The following is a 17,887-nucleotide window of genomic DNA, read 5'->3' as shown; positions in this document are numbered from 1 at the left end:
AGTGAGACAGTATCTTTTTTGGTGTCAAGTATCAGAGAGGTAGCCGTGTTAGTCTGGTTCTGTAAAAGCAGCAAAGAATCCTGTGGCACCTTATAGACTAACAGACATTTTGCAGCATGAGCTTTCGTGGGTGAATGCCCACTTCGTTTAGTTGGTGAAAGAGACAAATTTTTGAGCTACACAGAGCTCTTCTTCAGGCCTGGGAAAGAAATCTTTCCTGAATCCCTTCTTCTTGCCTTCAGATAACGCCCCCAGCTTCAGCAAGCTCATCACCAAAAGCAAGTTCCCCACAGACCAAGACACACACACCAACTCATAGCAGCACCAGAGTCTGCCTGAACAACCTGCAGACACATCTCCACTGCCACAATGATCAATACCCCCTGCAACACACCTTTCAAGGTCCATGGGTCCTACACATGCCTATCACAACATTTGGTATACCTCATCCAGTGCACTAAATGCCCCAATAACAACACTGTGGGTGAAACCAGACAATCATCATGCTCTCGAATGAACTCGCACAGAAAAGTGATGGAAGACGAAAACACCATCACATCATCGGTGGGTGAACACACTTCACAAAACAATCACTCCATATCTGACCTCAATCCTTGTCCTCAAAGGAAACCTTCAGAACATCTTTAAAAGATGAGCCTGGGAGCTTAAAGTAATAACTTTGTTAGACACTAAAAATCATGGTGTTAATAAAGATACTGGATTTATGGCTTATTACAACAATCTGTAATCCACTGACCCTCCACCTCCCCTCTTTGTTTTGTTTTATGACTGCAAGGGTGTTAAAGTGCCATTTCACCTTGAATGATCCCTTCGAATATGTGTTATCTCCTTACATTAAACAATCTGTTCCATCTTGTATTTAGCTGTGGTGTTCTGAGGCCTGTTCTGCATTAGGAGATTAGGTTGGTACAACTTCATTGCTCAGGGGTTTGAAAAATCCACCCCCCTGAGTGGCACAGTTAAACTGACCTAACCCCTGGTGTAGACAGTGCTACGTTGATGGGAGAACTCTCCCATTAACCTAGCTGCTGCCTTTCAAGGATGTGGATTAGCTATGCTGACAGGAGAACCCCTCCTGTTGGGGTAGTGGTACAGCTGCATAGCTGCAGGGTGCATCTGTGCTACTGCAGCATTTTAAGTGTAGACGAACCCTCAGTACCTATCCCAGACCCAAAGAAGAACACTGAGTAGCTTGAAAGCTTATTTCTTTCACCAACAGAAGTTGCTCCAGTAAGTGGTACTACCTTGCCCACACTGTCTCTATAATGTAATTTGACAATTTCCCGCCATTCTCTTCAAAATGCAAAATGAAACAAGGCAGGTACTCACAATGAGGTTTTCTGCTGTAGTTCAGAAGGAGAAAATATTGCCACCCTATAACTTTTCACACCCCTTGGGGTGCAATAGAGTAGCAATTTATCTTCTCTGCAAAGGCTCTTGTCAAATATAATTTACTGTGGGTGATAATTTACTCAGATTTCTAAATGGTTTAATTTGCAGCTGAAAGTGACAACACAATATCTGTATTTGCATCCTAGCAAAAGCTCAGTAAGCAAATACCTTTCTCTAAATCCTTCTCCCACCTCAAAACAAGAACGCCATTAAAATTAATCAGGCTATTGTGTGAAAGTACCTTAAGGCCATTTCTTCTACAAGTCTGTTACTGCATCCTTATATTTGAGATATCTGAGAGGCATTTACATGAAATGAAGGTTGTCAAAGATGTGTTGTTGTTTTTTTCGTAGAAGAGATGGGTGTTAACCCCAACTGCCCTGGCCAAAGTTCCAAGTGTAACAATTACATTTTATTTTCTTAAAATTCTCCCTGCAGTTTCATTTGGACACAATATAGAACAGTTTATGCAACTACAAGTTCTCAAAGTGTTGAGGAAAATCCATCTCACCATATGCAGCTCCCACCCTTCTCCTCCATGGCAACCCACTTATGGAGAAGATTGTCCTTTCAGGTATCAGTCACCCAGATGAATTGTGCTTCCCCTGGGAGCTTGTGAAAGCTATCTTATCCCTTGGTTTGCAAGATTTATGGGATAGGTAATCACCTTTCTCCCTGAACAGCCATACCTCTACTTTCATACTTTCTTTTTTCTTTCATGCTCACCTTCCCCATTCTTCCTTTTTTGTTTCTTTGTTGCAGCTCTTAGACTTAACCTTTTGAGTACCCAGTTAAAAACCTCCCCATGCAATAATGAATACACCTGATCAATAGTATAGTAAATAACAAACTTGTCCATTGTATCAATGACATTTTTTTGATTATGTAGCTGATAGTTTGTATGTGCTATATTAAGATACTGTTTTGCAGTTGACTTTACTTTCTCTTCCTAACAAAAGTTGCTGCAAGAGAGGGCGGGGAAAGAAGAGCTCACACCAGGAATCCATGAATGCAATGAATTTTGCAGTTCTTAACTTGCAGATGAGTAGAATCATAGAATGTCAGGGTTGAAAGGACCTCAGGAGGTATCTAGTCCAACCCCCTGCTAAAGCAGGACCAATCCCTAGACAGATTTTTGCCCCAGTTCCCTAAATGGCCCCGTCAAGGATTGAACTCTCAACTCTGGGTTTAGCAGGCCAGTGCTCAAACAACTGAGCTAAAGCCAAAAACCAAAATTGGACATTTTTTGGTTATACTTGCCATGTTCCACGAATTGGGCTCCTCAGCCACTTAAAAACCCACCAATGGCAGACCTCATCCTCGCATCGAGGAATAGCCAAAGACTTGCCATGTAACTTTTGTATTCTGTAGATATTGGTCTTCCAATGAATAATTGTTCATTCGGTGCAATAGACGTAAATAAATGTAGTATATGAAGCAATTTAATGAGTATTTAACCACGTTTTATTAATCTAGCCAGTAATGTGTTTAATTCCATTATCATATATAGTATAGAAATGCAGACATTAGAGAATTAAGGAGTAGTTGCTATTTTTAGGACACAGGATGACGGCAAGTTATGTTTTACAACAGAAAATTTAAATGATGAATTTTTGTAGATATGATCAGAACTATGAATCACAAAGATGGTTTCTGCTCTGCCATCTTTTTTCTTTTTTTCTTTTCCAGTTTCATAAGTGAATGAGTGACTTTTTGAGGAAGCTATGAACAAAGGATGTTTTGGTGTCAGACTAGGGATCTGGGGTACTAATGAAGACAGTTATGTGTTGATTGCCGAAATAATCAGTAGTGTAAAGAGAAAAGCCTTGGAAAGTTCTGAAGCAGCTTCTTTCATTTAATATCCCAAATATATTGTTAGAATCTGCCTACACTAAAAGGAAACATTCAGAAAACTTCTGTTAATCACGTGTAGCTCTATTGATAGCAACATTGGGAGCTCTATAGCGAAGAGGCAGTCCAACCTTTTTAGCACTGTCATGTATCCCTTTTTAGATACAAAGTTTAAAAACTGCCCTTAGCTGTTGTGTAGAGTTCTTGTAGTATGCACTGTCAAATAGCTGCTTCCTGCTAGTCCAGATGTGGTGCATTTCAGTGTTATGGGAGGTGTTCCTTCTAGTTTAGATATCAATTTGTAAAGCCCTTTGGTGTGAAAAATGTTCAGGCAAGATTTTGATAGTATAGGGTAAAATTCTGTTACCAGTGAAGCCAATGGGAGTTTTGCCAATGACTTCTGTGGAGCCAGGATTTTACTGTCTTTGGTGAATCTTCATTAGATGGAGTAAACAGGTTGGAAGTGCTTAGCCTTTGACTGAATTTTTGCCTTTAAATCAGGAATATCTTCAGATATTACAAAGTTATGATGACAGTATTTACCAGACTTTAAAATTAATCTAGTCTTTGAAAGCTTTTGACAGTCTCATTACAAGTGCTGCATGCAGTATGAAGTCTATGGTGGGTGTAACCAACAAGTTGAAACTCATTGTAGGTGCAGATGAGACCCCCCCCCCCAAAAAAAAAAAAGTTTGTGAGAGTGTTGAGTTAAACATCTTTCTTCTCTAGGACCTTGAGGAGTATAGGTTTGTATTCTGGCATTTCTGATGTGTCCGTCACTGTAATAAGCAGGAGTTAGCCTCAGATAGTTATGGTATTTCCATCTTGGATTACATGAAAAAAACTTCCTAAAATTTAAATCAGACTGTACCAAATCAGCAACAGAATAAATAGGTAATGGTGTATGGATGTGTATGTACATAAATAAAACTTAAGCGGTAAACAGAATTTCCTCCTCCCATTGAAAACAACATGTATACAATTTATAGTTGGGTTCAAAATAAATGAAATGCAGTTTGTCTCTTTAAAAACATGTAAAAAAATAAAAATTGCTATTAACATTCTTCTAGATAGTGGTATGTTCAAATCCGAAGGGCCCCTGTGGCTCTTGAAGTCCATCCCACTTCCCTGGAAATGTTTAATGTTTGCTTTTCACTGCAGATCAGAAAGGGTTTATTCTCTTGGGAACTCTTTGTCACCAAAAGATGCTGAATTCATTGGAATGCATTTGGTAGGCAAATTCTGTTAACCCATTGCACAGTTCTGAAACTCTTTAACGTTAAACACACCAAGTTCTTTTGACTAATGCCCTTGGTGTGTCTATTATTTCAGAATTTTGAAAGAAAATGTCCTTATCCTCTAATTTTATTCTTTTTGATTACTCCTTTCCCCATTCCTGTTCCTAATGGAACTTGAAATTAACATGACTTTGACTTATTTATGTTCAAGCCATTAGTATGGTTTTGGGACTAAGTGTTCATTTGTGTCAGGAGTAACATATGCAGAACATTGCCTTTGCTTAGGTCCTACATAGAGATACAAGCTCTGTCAATGAGAACTTTTTGGCAACAGCCTGTGTGGACACAGATTGGTTTATTTCAGTTTAATTTAACCCTTTTCCCAACTAACTTGACTTAAACCAAAAAGTCATTTTTATACCGGAATAAGTGTGTCCATATCCAAACTATAGGTGTGTCTAAACACACAACTTGTACCACTTTAGCTACACTAGTCCCACCCTTGTTATTGTGGACACAATTTTACTGGTATAATTTTATTCCCATATGGTAGTGGTTTTCAACCTTTTTACACTTGCGGATCCCTAAAATATTTTGAATAGAGGTGTGGATTCTTAAACATAGTCTGTGGACTCCCAGGGCTCCGTGGACCACAGGTTGAAAACCACTACTGTATGGGAAGGAGAACAAGCTATACCAGTATAAGCCACGTTATACTGATGTAATTGTGTTCACACTAGGGGTTGTACTGGTTATAACTATTTTGGCAGAAAATTGCACCCCCTAACCAAAGTAGTTAGTACAAAAATAATGTGTAGACTAGGCCTACACTGGTATAAATGTACACATTGAGTTATACAAGTGCAGCTTTCTCATGTAGATAAGGCCTCAGGCTCTGTTTACACTACAGTTTACATCGGAATAAGTTACGTCACTCGGATGATAAATCCACCCTTCTGAGCGACATAAGTTACACTGACTTAAGCACTAGTGTGGACAGTGCTATGTCGGTGAGAGAGCTTTTCCAGCTGACAGCTTCTGCCACTCATGGGGAAGTTAAGCCGATGGAAGAGCTCTCTCCTGTCGATTTAGAGCGGCTATGTTAAAGAACTTACAGTGGTGCAGCTGTGTGTGTGTGTGTGTGTGTGTGTGTGTATATATATATATATGTGTGTGTATATATATATATATATATATAATAATTATATTATTATATATAATAATTATATTATTATATATAATAATTATATTATTATTATATATATAATATAATTAGCAAACCTGTTTTTTGTTTTGGTCCCTTAATAAGGCATTAATGCACTGCAAGTTTACATGATGTCTTCTGGCCAGCTGTGTGTAGCGCTATAAATTACTTGAAGCTTTGATTGGAGTCTTCGTTGTGGTTTATGACCTTGTCATGTGAGAAATAATCTTTGAGCTCTATCTCTTTGATTTAATGAAGATAAAGAGATTGGGGGCACATTGTCTGCAGGAGGGAGTCTAGAGATGTCTTTTTGCTTTATAACCTCCTCCTTGGTCTAAGGAAATCTTAGTTACAAGGCAATTCAGAGGAAGTTTCTTGCTCCAATGTGTAAGGGAAGTATCGTATTCCAGTTGCTACACTGGAAAATAAATGACACCAACCTACTCTCAGCTGATGGCATTAATATGTCTAGCCCTGCAGTATGAAATATTGCACAGATATGACTTTTTAGCTTTCTCTTCACTTTGTATTCAGAGGATCCTGACGCATGCGAGTATGAGCTCACCAAAAATTGGTAGTGTGTATGCCAGAGGGCCTGAAACTTCTGAGAGAGTGACTCAAGATAGTTGCTAGCTGCACTGGAGATCTTGAGACTTCTCAATTCATTTGGTTCCCTCTCCAAACAATGTATTTTCCCCATCATAGCTGGAAATGCTTCTTACATGGGGTTTCAGACTTTCACCATTGTCTGTAGATGTTTGTATCCAGAATGATTCCTGTCTTCAAAGACTTAGCTGCATGTCTGCCTAGGCAGGCTGAAAAATAGGCTAAAACTTTGTATGTTCTAAATCAGGGAGTACACAGATTTTTGGCTGCACCTATAGCACTGGATTTTGAAAAAGAGCATCTGCATGCCACACAGTAATGTGGCACACTCTCCTTCCCTTTTCTGTCCCTCTGGGGCAGCCATAGCTCAGAGTAGAACCATATTGACACCGCTTTTGGATGTACAGAAAACCTTTCCACTTGAGCACAAATGGAAGAAACCCGGGGGATATTAAAGGCACAGTTGACCCACTGATCACTTTATTTCAATTGGCTAAACAGGCTGTTTTTCTTGTCCCACCTTTGTGATGCAATTGCTAAGCAACCTTGTCTGTAGGTGACCACAAGGGTGTATGCACTTCTTGATGGTGTGCCCACCATTGTGGCCAGCTGGGCCATGTTTTTGCTAATATGCAGATTGGCCCTTTGCAATCCAAAAACCTTTATCAAAGCATGAGGAGCTGCAGCAGTATTCTGAGACTGGCTGAGTGGTTGGGAGAGCTTGAACTGCTGTGACTTGGTGGCCAGGAGAGGAGTGGTTTCCAAAGCAAGGCCAGCTTCTGCCATGAGGGAGGTGACCCAGGCAGAGGCAACATAGAACTGAAAAAGCATTTTTTTTATCAGTTTGCATCAGCTGCTGCTTCCTTTAAGCTGTACTGACTGACCTAGTCATCACTGAAGGACTCATGAGAGACCTCTTCCTCCTGGTTTGCAAATGCCTGACCACAACTAGCTTGCACATGCCCAAATGGTCTTGGGCAGCTCTTGCACAATTCTGAAACGAGGCTTCTGACACCTTTCTTTGGGGAGGAAGCGTGTCCTAGTTGCTAGAACCCTGAAAAGGAACTAAGGTGTCCTGGGTTCTATTCCTGGATCTTCCATTGGCTTGCTGAGTCATCTTGGCCAAGTCACAGTCCCTCTCTTTGCCTCAGTTTCCCCATATGTAAAATGGGGGTGTACTGACTTCCTTTGTAAAGTGCTTTGAGATGTACTGATTAAAGGTGCTATAGAAGATCAAGGTGATATTATCTGTAAGACCACCTCCTCTGTCCAGCTTATTTGTGTGTGCCCATCCTCAGATTTTCGGTATGCCAAACCACTCCCACTGGAAAATATCTCCTGTTTGTACTTCAGAATAGCCCATAGAACCCTTACACAGGCCATAATGCATTTAAAGCACTGTACAGACAGTGACTAATCTCATAAATGTTATCCTCATTTTACAGATGGGGGGAATAGGTATTTATGCCATCTTAAGCTTTAGAAATCCTAGCCCTCATGAGACTTGCTAAAAATGTAGACTGCAGGACAGTTGTATGAGAATGAACTAAATATAAAAGGACATGCGTCTGGAAGAGTGCTAAGATGTGGTTTCTCACTTCAGGTCCTGTCAGCAAAGCATTTTAATTGAACAGGCCTTGCTTGTTTGTGGAAAAATGACTAAAGTGACACATTCACAAATTTAAGAAATAGCTTTTTGAGATTCACTTTACATTAAGAACCTTTTTATCATTAAAATACCACCCCCGCCCTTCATAAACATACCTGGGTGTCTGCGATGCTACGCTATCATGATACCTAGAAATAATTCTGAAGTCCACACCTTTTAAGATTTAATATGGGAAGGTTTCTTTAAAGTGTAAATGGAGGGAAAATTTGTAGAGAAGGTTATGTAGAACTTCCTATTCAGTATTGCAACACTGGCCTTCATAATAACTGGGTAGATTGCAGCAAAAGTGTTGTAATAAACTGTCAAAATTTGACACATCAGTTTGATAGTATAGGTTTCTAATTCAGTTCTTTTCATTGGAAATTGCTGCTGTATTAAAAACAAAAACATAGCGTTTTACTGAACTATTTTACCTGTCTGTTTACTACTGTCTAGTGCAGGGGTCGGCAGCCTTTCAGAAGTGGTGTGCCGAGTCTTCATTTATTCACTCTGATTTAAAGTTTCGCGTGCCAGTAATACATTTTAACGTTTTTAAAAGGTCTCTTTTTATAAGTCTATAATGTATAACTAAACTATTGTTGTATGTAAAGTAAATAAGGTTTTTAAAATGTTTAAGAAGCTTCATTTAAAACTAAATTAAAATGCAGAGCCCCCTGGACCAGTGGCCAGGACCCAGGCAGTGTGAGTGCCACTGAACGTGCGCCATAGGTTGCCTGGTCTAGTAGCATTGTCCGCACTGTGTTTGAACAGTGCTTAGTCCAGTGGGGCCCGATTCTTGGTTGATTCCCAGGTCATACTGTAATACTGTAAACATGATTAATCCTTAATATCTGCTACTCCTAGTCTAGATAATGAGAAATATAGATGAAGATTGCCCTTAAAAGTTTGGTTTTCCATGAATGACAGTCACAGAGAACTTCTTAAAAGAAAATGCTCAAACTTTTCAGGCAATAAAGAAATAAAAGTATACTCTAATCACAACAAGCAATTCTGATAACAATAAGGAAAGGGAGTGGAGCATGGGATTGAGACCCATGTTCTAGTCCCTGCTCTGAACTTTCATAGGCCTTGTTCATAGTCAGAGTTCCACGATTTAATTTTAATTGAATTTAAAAACTGGTTCAAAAGGGTGAGGCTATTTAATTTATTTTAAACCAGGATTCTATTAATTTTATCTTAATTCAATAAGGAATCAAACTAAATCAGAATAAACCGGTTTAAATTGACTTGAGTTTACACATCAAACTGGTTTTGCACAATGTAGTTTAACTAAATCAGTTTAAAATCACACACTTAATTCAGTTGGTGCAATTTGCATAGAGACAAGATCTCAGTGCCAGCTTGGGCAACTTACTTTTTTCCCTTGAGGTCTGATCTACACTTGAAAATTAGATATGTCAATGTTGCTCAGAGCTGTGAAAAATATTGTGTCCTAGATGCAGCTAAATTGATGGAAGTTTTCTTCTGAGAAGTGCATTAACTACCATTAGTGTAGGAAGCATCTGTGCCAGGGGTTGGCAACCTATGGCACGCGTGCCAAAGACGACATGTGAGCCGATTTTTAATGGCAGGCAGCAGCGTACCATTAAAAATCCTGCCCGGCCCGGCCTGCCCGGGGCAGGGCGCAGAAGCTTGGTCCTGCTGGCTCCCCTGCCTCTTCCTGCAGTGTGCTGGGTTCCTGCGCTGCCGTCTCCTCCTCTCCATCCCTTCCTCCCTGCTGGCCAATCAGCTGATGTCCTTGCGAGGGAGAGGGTCGGGGAGGAGTGGAGTCAGTGTGCTTGCTGCTCCTGGCGGAGGCAGAGAAGAAGCAGGGGCAGGGCCTTGGGGAAGGGGGAGGAGGTGGAATAGGGGCATATCCCCTCCAGCCCACTGCCCTGAGCACCCCACGATCCCAGCCCACACACCCAGCCCTCTGCCCTGACCCCCATCACACACACCCAGCCCTCTGCCCTGAGTCCTGCACACCCCCCAGGCTCGTGCCCTGAGCCCTGTGCCCCCCACACCCCCCAGGTCCCTTCCCTGAGCCCTGTCCCCCCCTTACATACACCCAGCCCTCTGCTTGACTCTTTCATTCCCCCCATGACTCCAGCCCTGACTCTTGCACCCCCCCACATACCCAGCCCCCCCACACCCCATGCACCCCCCACATCCTGACTCTTCCCCCCTCACATCCCCACCCCCACCCTGAGCACCAAATGGAGCTCCTCACCTCTTCCCCCCCCCCCACATTCCCACCTGCACCCCTTGCACCAAATGGGAGCTGCCCAGGTAAGCATTCCACACCCAAACCTCCTGCCCCAACCCTAAGCCCTCTCCCTTATTCCAGCTCCTGGCCAGACTTTACACCCCAACCCCCAGCCCTGTGCTCAGTGCACTCCCACCCTCAGCTCAGTGCAGAGAGAGGAGAAGAGAATGAGCCAGAACCAGGGAGAAGGTAGGTACCCACTGTATGTGAGCAGGGCTGGGACTGCAGACCGGCAGTGAGCTGAGCGGGTCCGGCAGCCGGGATCCCAGTGGATGGAACCACTGCTGCCGGTCTGGGGTTCTGACTGCTGGACCTTTGCCAGCCGGAGTCCCGGCCACAGGCCCCGCTCAGCCCGCTGCTAGCCTAGGTGAACAGAACCCCAGACCAGCAGCGGGCTGAGTGGGCTGGCGGCTTAAGATCAACGTTTTAATTTAATTTTAAATGAAGCTTCTTAAGCATTTTGAAAACCTTGTTTATTTTACAATACAATAGTTTAGTTATATAATATATAGACTTATAGAGAGAGACCTTCTAAAAAAAACATTAAAATGTATTACCAGCACGTGAAACCTTAAATTAGAGTGAATAAATGAAGACTCGGCACACCACTTCTGAAAGGTTGCCGACCCCGGGTCTATGCTATGGTGCTACCATGGCACAGCTGCAGAGCTGTAGTGTAGACATAGCCTGAGTGCATTTCCCCATCTTTTAAAAAGGGATAATTCTTTATCTCCCTCACAGGAATGTGGAGACTCATGTTATGTCTACAATACAAACACTACAGTAATGCAGCTGCTGCAATGGAACTGGGCCGCTTTAGTGTAGACTTGCCTGCAGTTATACTAACAAAATACACTGGATACTCCGTTTGGGGAACTCGTTTAAGATAACACAGAAAATAATCCGCAGGTATCAGCTGCATTTCCATTGGGCTTGCCAGTTTAATTGTACTGGTATATATGTATACTGGCAAACCTTTTCAAGTGTAGATATGTAGGCTGGTATTTTCAAAAGTACCCAGCATTGACTGGCCTACTTCTTTGAAAATCCAAACCCATGATATTGTGGAGTGCTTTGAGGTCCTGTACAAGTACTAAGTTTTAACAAAATACCATCTTAAGTTGAAACAACTTGATATTTTTCTTTTGGGTACTCAAGTCTGCTGAATCAGTGACCAAATGATTTTCTTTTTCAAAGTAGTTGAGATAGATTGACTTCTGAAGCATATGGAAAGGAGCAGCCATGTTTATGGAATAGTGACTTTTTTCCCTCTGATGTTCCTTTTCTTCATGCAAATTATACTTTTTAAAAAAGGATTTTAGATAAATTAATAGGGACTAATTCTGCCTTTAGATGCTTATGCTCATGCAGGCCTCCTATTATGGCCAACAGTACATGTACCGGGGCATAATTGGACTTTCATATTATGCACAATGTGTACATGTTACTGTCATAATAAAAACCCTCAGTTTGATAAGGAAGTAGGTTGTGTTTTTTTCAGTTGAAGAGCAGGAAACCTGTTTTATTTAAACTTTTCCAGTGTTGACCTCTTGCTGTTTCCTGGTGTAAAGAACACTGGACCTATAGAGGAATATTATTTAATCATGGGCTATTGATCACTGATGGATGCACGTGACATTTTAAATCAGTTGATCCTTGATAGGATAATTTTGAAATCTGAAGCTACGCAATTGTAGCCTCTAATATTATTTAAAACTTGGCAAAATAATATTAAATTAAACAAAAGTTTATTGATATAACTTTGACTTGGGTTTGAACCTAATGTTTTAAAATGGTCTAAATGCCATTCTTTGGGTGCCTTGCTGTGGTTAAGACGGTATTACAGCCTATGGGCTGCAGCTGATTACTGCTTTGAGGCCCTAGCAATAGGGAAAGGGCTGTCTCTTTTCATTCTCTGTTTGTGCAGATGAGGTGCAATTCCCCTATGGAAGATGGCTGCCCTCCCTTTCTTCTTGGCTTTCTTCTTGAACTAGAAGATTTTATTTGGAGTTAACAGCCATAGTTAGTTCATCCCATTCATTTGGAATACTAAGGAATGTGACTAAAAATAACTTCTGGTTTTTGAATTTCAATGCCATTGAAGCAGAATGAAGTAAATTGCTAAATTGTGTGGTGTTTTGCCCAACAAGTGAGTTTTCTGGTGTGTGCAGCATAATTACAGAGGTACTTATTTGCACTGTTGAGGCTGTTAGACCGTTGATTCCCATCCACACTGCCATTTCACCAGTTGAGAATGGTATAGTGGCGGATGATGTGATGGGTAGCATTGCTTGGAGCAAGCATGATCCAAGTGTGATCACCTGTGATGTGTTGGGAGCATTTGTGTGTGTGGAGCTATGGAATGTTACGAAGAGGAGCACATGATGGTTAGTAGGTCAAACTTCACTGCTTAGCCAATTACTTGGTTTCTGGTTTCCTTTGTTAGTTTTACTCCTTAGGTATTTTGTGGCTGCTGCCACACCTGGAAAGTTCTAGGATTTTCACATCTGCGGCCATGTCTACACTAGCACTTATGTTGGCAAAACTTTTGTTGCTCGGGGTGTGAAAAAATCACCCCCGGGCGACATAGGTTTTGGTGGCATAAGCACTCATGTACACAGCACTATGTTGGCAGGAGATACTCTGCCACTGAGGTAGCTACCACCAGTCATTAAGCTGGTTTTATTTATGTTGACAGGAGAGCTCTCTCTTGCGTTAGCATAAAACAGCGAGCGATCTTTAAGTGTAGACATGGCCTGAGTCTGAGGTTATGTCTGTACTACCCGCTGGATCGACGGGTAGTGTTCGATGTATCAAGGATCGATTTATCGCGTCTCGTCTGGATGCAATAAATCGATCTGCTAATCGACACCCGTACTCCACCTCTGCAGGAGGTGTAAGCGGAGTTGACGGGGGAGCCGCGGCAGTCGACTCGCCACCGTGAGGACGGCCAGATAAGTCGAACTAAGATACTTCGACTTCAGCTACGCGAATAGCGTAGCTGAAGTTGCGTATCTTAGTTCGAACCCTCCCGCTAGTGTAGCCCAGGCCTGAGACTACTGATCCCAGACAGCATGATTCTTCACAGTTACAGCCTTATGTTCTGACATTTTAAAAATAAAACCCCTTCCTGGCAGTCTAGAGAGCAGTTTCTTTCATACCTGTGCCTGAGTCAGTAGGTTAACAGATGTTTGCCCTTCCTTATCTCTATCCCCTTTCATTGTCTCCTGAGATTCCTGTTCAAGCCAGTACCTAATTAACATATTACCTGCAGGTTGCATGGCATGGGGATTTTCTACCACAGTATTTGTCCTTTACCTCATGCTGAAATTGGCTTTTAAAAGTAAGACTTGATATTATGAAGCCAAATTTAAAACTGGGTATGTATAATAGGAAACCTACATATCCCCAAATTTGGCTGTGAGAAATACGGATTTAGATTGTGTATAACTTCCATACCACTGAGAGAGAATTCAGAGATCAGTAAAAGTCTATAAGCTGTGTGTGGTACGCATGAGACTAAATAATATAGATACTATATGTGTAAGTGATCGCTATGTCACAAATGCATTCTATCATGCGTCTCAGATCACTTTGCCTGCAGTCTGCCCTTGAACAACTTTTAAAATTTCAGACATCTCCCATTTTTCTTTTAAATAATCTGCATTTAAATGTTTCCTCTTTTCCTCAAATGTGGAATTGCTTACCCACAAGCCCTTCAAAAATTACCCTGTCTGAGGCCCAGGATGGGAAATTCAGATCTTGGAAGCTCAGCACTTGCTTTTTGTTCAGGAAAGTCTTTTTAATTAAAAAAAAAAAAAAAAAGTTATGACACGAGGTTATTTTTAGAGATTTCTGTGGCGCCTTCTGAGCCCTTTACAGTTGGACTCTTGGTAACTATAGCTCTGGGCTTTGCAGGATGGATACAAAACAATATTTGGAACCCCCCATAATTTTCCTGAAACAGACTTTTCTGTAATGTGGCACATGCACAAGGGTTTTATTGGCACTCATATGGGATGAGACCTGCAGAACTCACTTGTGGCTTTACCTAAGTAATATGGTATTCCAAACATATGCCAGTAGAACCTTTGTGTCACACAATCCTGTGTGTGTATGTGTGATGTAATGGACAATTTCAGTGGCTTTATAGTGGTAGAAAGGCTTTGATGTTGCTGGTGTTTGGTGTTGCCAGTTATTAATCACTAATATCCATTCTTATTGTTTAGTTGAAAGTTTATTTTAAAAGGCCGTTTACTGATTTAGAATCCTATTCCACATATGGAGACGTAAGCATGTGCCAGATGCTCAGTGGAAGAAATCAACTCTTTGTTATGTAACTTGCATTCAAACACCCACCTCACACTAATAATCCTCATTGACTATAACATTTCTTATTTTCAAGAAGCGATGGTGACAAGTGGAAGGGCAGTTTTTAAAAACTGTTTAGTGGTCTGTGGAAACTCAAGAAAACTTAAGAAGCTTTGTCTCTTGAGAAATGTACATTTTGAATATATTAACTGGGCTGGGTGGCAATTAAGGACTCCTGCCTCTGTGTAACTCCTAATCTACTTTAGAAGGTTGAGTCTTGTAATCTTTGGGGATTGATATGAATGGTGTTCTCCAGATGTCTGTTTGAAACTGCTTCTCTTCTCTCTCTCTCTCTCCGCTTCTCCCCCCCCCCCCTTTAATTTCAGGACAAACACCATGATGCTGCTCATGAAATCATTGAGACAATTCGGTAAGTGTTCAATGTAGAACTGGACAGAAACTTTTTTTTCCATGTTGGTATTACTGTATGTCTCAAATTAGACATTGGGTGAGGGGAAGGAGAGGGGAGGGGAATCAAAATACAAAGGAAGACAGCAATCTAATTATGCTGTAGCAGAACTAAACCTGTACACTATTCAGAGTGCATTACAGTGCTGTAAATTCACTTTCTATCAAAACATAGTTTTTTAGAGGTGCACTTAGTACTCAGGTGATGCAGTAACTTCTCCCCAGGCCCGCAACTTAATCTTAGTCTGAAACAAACTGTTCCAGTCTGCGGTTGTTCTAACTGAAATTGTACAACAGTACCAAATTGTATGTTTTATTTATAATGAGGATTTTAAAATTCAGTCTTTGGAGGCATAAGTCTAGGAACTAAAACAAACACAAAACACCACCACCACCACCACGTTAAGTTCTGGCCCAATTTAAGCTTACAGTGTTTACTTTTATTTCTTAAAATATTTCACTGTGGCTACAACTGTGCAGTGCCACTGGCACTCAGAATGGTCGGGAGGGCTGCCTACATGAGCATTCCTACGGCTAGTGGAGCTGCATCAGTGGGAGGGTGTGGCTGAAATACTACTGTGAAGAAGGCTGAGCATAAGAGGGTTGAATGTTTTCAGGCACCATTACAGCCACACATGGTTGTGACACAGCAATAATTCATACTCGCTGTGGTTTTGGCAGCGTTAGGAAAAATTTGCTGGGCATAACCAGTCCCTAATACAACTGGGTTTTTTGTTTATCCACAACAGAGTGTCCTATTTTAAAATTGTTTTCAAGCATACTTGGCCTGTGTTTGTGGATAGAAAATAATGTTATCCATGTTAAGGGACCATGGGTTAGCCTTGTTCCTTGACATTTCTTTTTTCAACCCACAAAGGCTTTGTCTAAAACTTTTTCAACCATTGCTGACAGCATTTCAGCCGTAGTAACATTAGTAAGGTTGGGAGCCCTAGCTTTTTGGCTCTGACATCTGTTTTCAGTAGCGCGTCAGTTAGACGTGCTCTGAGCAGGTTTAACTGATGCGCTGCTGAAAGTGGCTACTGAAGTAGCAGTCACCGCACTAGTACTTTCTATGTGCGCACCAGCTAATGGCAAGAAGAGTCAATGCTAGAACACAGTTGGGCCACAATCACGTTTCACAGCTTTATTGTAAAAATGGGGATTTCTGTAGTGCCTACAGGGCCTTAAAAAACTTCTGTAACTATCAGTCTTACCCATGTACCAAATTAACCACAGTGCATACTTGTTGCTTACGCTAGTAAGCTGTCCTGTGGAAGTGTGAGGTGAGAAGATATAGAGCTGACCACTGGCTTGAAAAGTTGTGATATGAACAGTTGTTTGCTGCACACTGGCCTAGTTTGCGGGGAGAAAAATTGCAGAGATCAAAAACGTGAGGTTTTAAGGAGGTGTCTTCATTAGAAAATAGCAAGAAATGTAGTTCACAGATACTTACCGTTATGCCTTTTTTGTAAGGTGCTGAATGTCCTAAAGAGCAATGAGAAGAGAAATATTAGTGATTTAAGATTGAGTCATTTGAATACTAAATGGACCCCTCTCTCACATTGGCTGTTCAGGACATTTTGTACACTTTTAGCCTATTCAAAATAAAATCAGGTCACCTTTCAGCATAGTAAAGTGAGGACAAGTGATTTTACAGAAATGGCACTTTTAATCAACAGATCTGCTTCCTTTACACATGCAACGTCTTCTGACTTTGTCTAAAATGTGGTTCTTTTTTGTTGCGTATTTGTGCTACTATTAATTCCACTGCAAAGTCAACACAGAGATGCGGGAGAGAACCTGGAATTGTTATCAGTAAATCTATTAAGATAGGGTATGTCTATTGTGACAAAGTTCCTCCTCTATCTTGGTGGGTCATGTGCTTATTGATGGATTTGTTTGCCTCAGAGATTCACCGTGTGGGTCAGGGAACAGCCCAGAGACCTTCCCCTTTGGTAGAACTCACAGTCCAGGTCAATTCCTCCTGTTTGATCAGGAATTGGGAGGTTTGGAGGGAACCCGGGCCCACCCTCTACTCCGGGTTCCAGCCCAGGGCCCTGTGGACTGCAGCTGTCTAGAGTGCCTCCTGGAACATCTGTGACACAGCTACAACTCCCTGGGCTACTTCCACATGGCCTCCTCCCAACACCTTCTTTATCCTCACCACAGGACCTCTCTTCCGGTGTCTGATAATGCTTGTACTGTTCAATCCTCCAGCAATACGCCTTCCCACTCAGCTCCTAGTGCCTCTTGCTCCCAACTCCTCGCATGCACACTACAAACTGAAGTGAGGTCCTTTTTAAACTCGGGTGCCCTGATTAGCCAGCCTGTCCTAATTGATTCTAGCAGTTTCGTCTCAATTGGTTCCAGGTGTCCTAATTAGCCTGCCTGCCTTAATTGGTTCCAGCAAGTTCCTGCTTGTTCTGGAACTGTCCCTGTTACCTTACCCGGGGAAAAGGGATCTACTTAATTCTGGGACTAATATATCTGCCTTCTAACACTCTCCTGTATGTGGGGCCTATTTCCGATCTGACGTCCGTTCACATATCCAGGCAGAGTTCCTCTGGGCAGCGTCCACTGACTCCCTTGATGCTTTTGAAGAGCAGTGGGCGCTGTCCGGGGTTCTCTGCTCCGTGTCCCCATCAGATTCCCTTTGTTTGACCCTTTGACCGCACTCCTGTCCCTGTTATTTCATTAGTTGTCCCCTGGAATTACTTGGTTTCCAGGTCCTGTGGATCCCCCTCTTAGGCTGAGCAGGGGATCCTTTAGCAGTGGGTGGGCAGAGCCCGCCCACTTCCTGGATCCCAATAGGAACACTCTCCTGTATCCATCTGTCCTGACCCTGTCACACTATACATACAGCTGCAGCGAATGTGGTGAAG

At 41.8% G+C, this 17,887-nt stretch overlaps 1 protein-coding gene across 7 annotated transcripts in view; it reads left to right on the top strand.

Annotated features, from left to right (window-relative positions):
- The window catches only part of DOT1L (DOT1 like histone lysine methyltransferase), a 96,881-nt gene that overhangs the window by 5,948 nt on the left and 73,046 nt on the right, over window positions 1-17,887 (top strand). For 5 of the 7 annotated variants that reach the window (XM_039515532.1, XM_039515533.1, XM_039515529.1 and 2 more), the window contains exon 2: window positions 14,924-14,967. In XM_039515532.1, the coding sequence (XP_039371466.1) occupies window positions 14,924-14,967 (44 nt within the window). Of the gene's footprint in view, window positions 1-1,851; window positions 1,988-6,914; window positions 7,079-14,923; window positions 14,968-17,887 lie in introns of those variants that run through there. The other 2 variants (XM_039515531.1, XM_039515534.1) reach the window with 2 other exon arrangements.

The sequence above is a fragment of the Mauremys reevesii genome, linkage group 26, assembly GCF_016161935.1.
Source record: "Mauremys reevesii isolate NIE-2019 linkage group 26, ASM1616193v1, whole genome shotgun sequence".
NCBI classification, from domain to species: domain Eukaryota; kingdom Metazoa; phylum Chordata; order Testudines; family Geoemydidae; genus Mauremys; species Mauremys reevesii.
The sequence above is the reverse complement of the archived record's forward strand: the minus strand, read 5'-3'. Positions and strand labels throughout refer to the sequence as shown.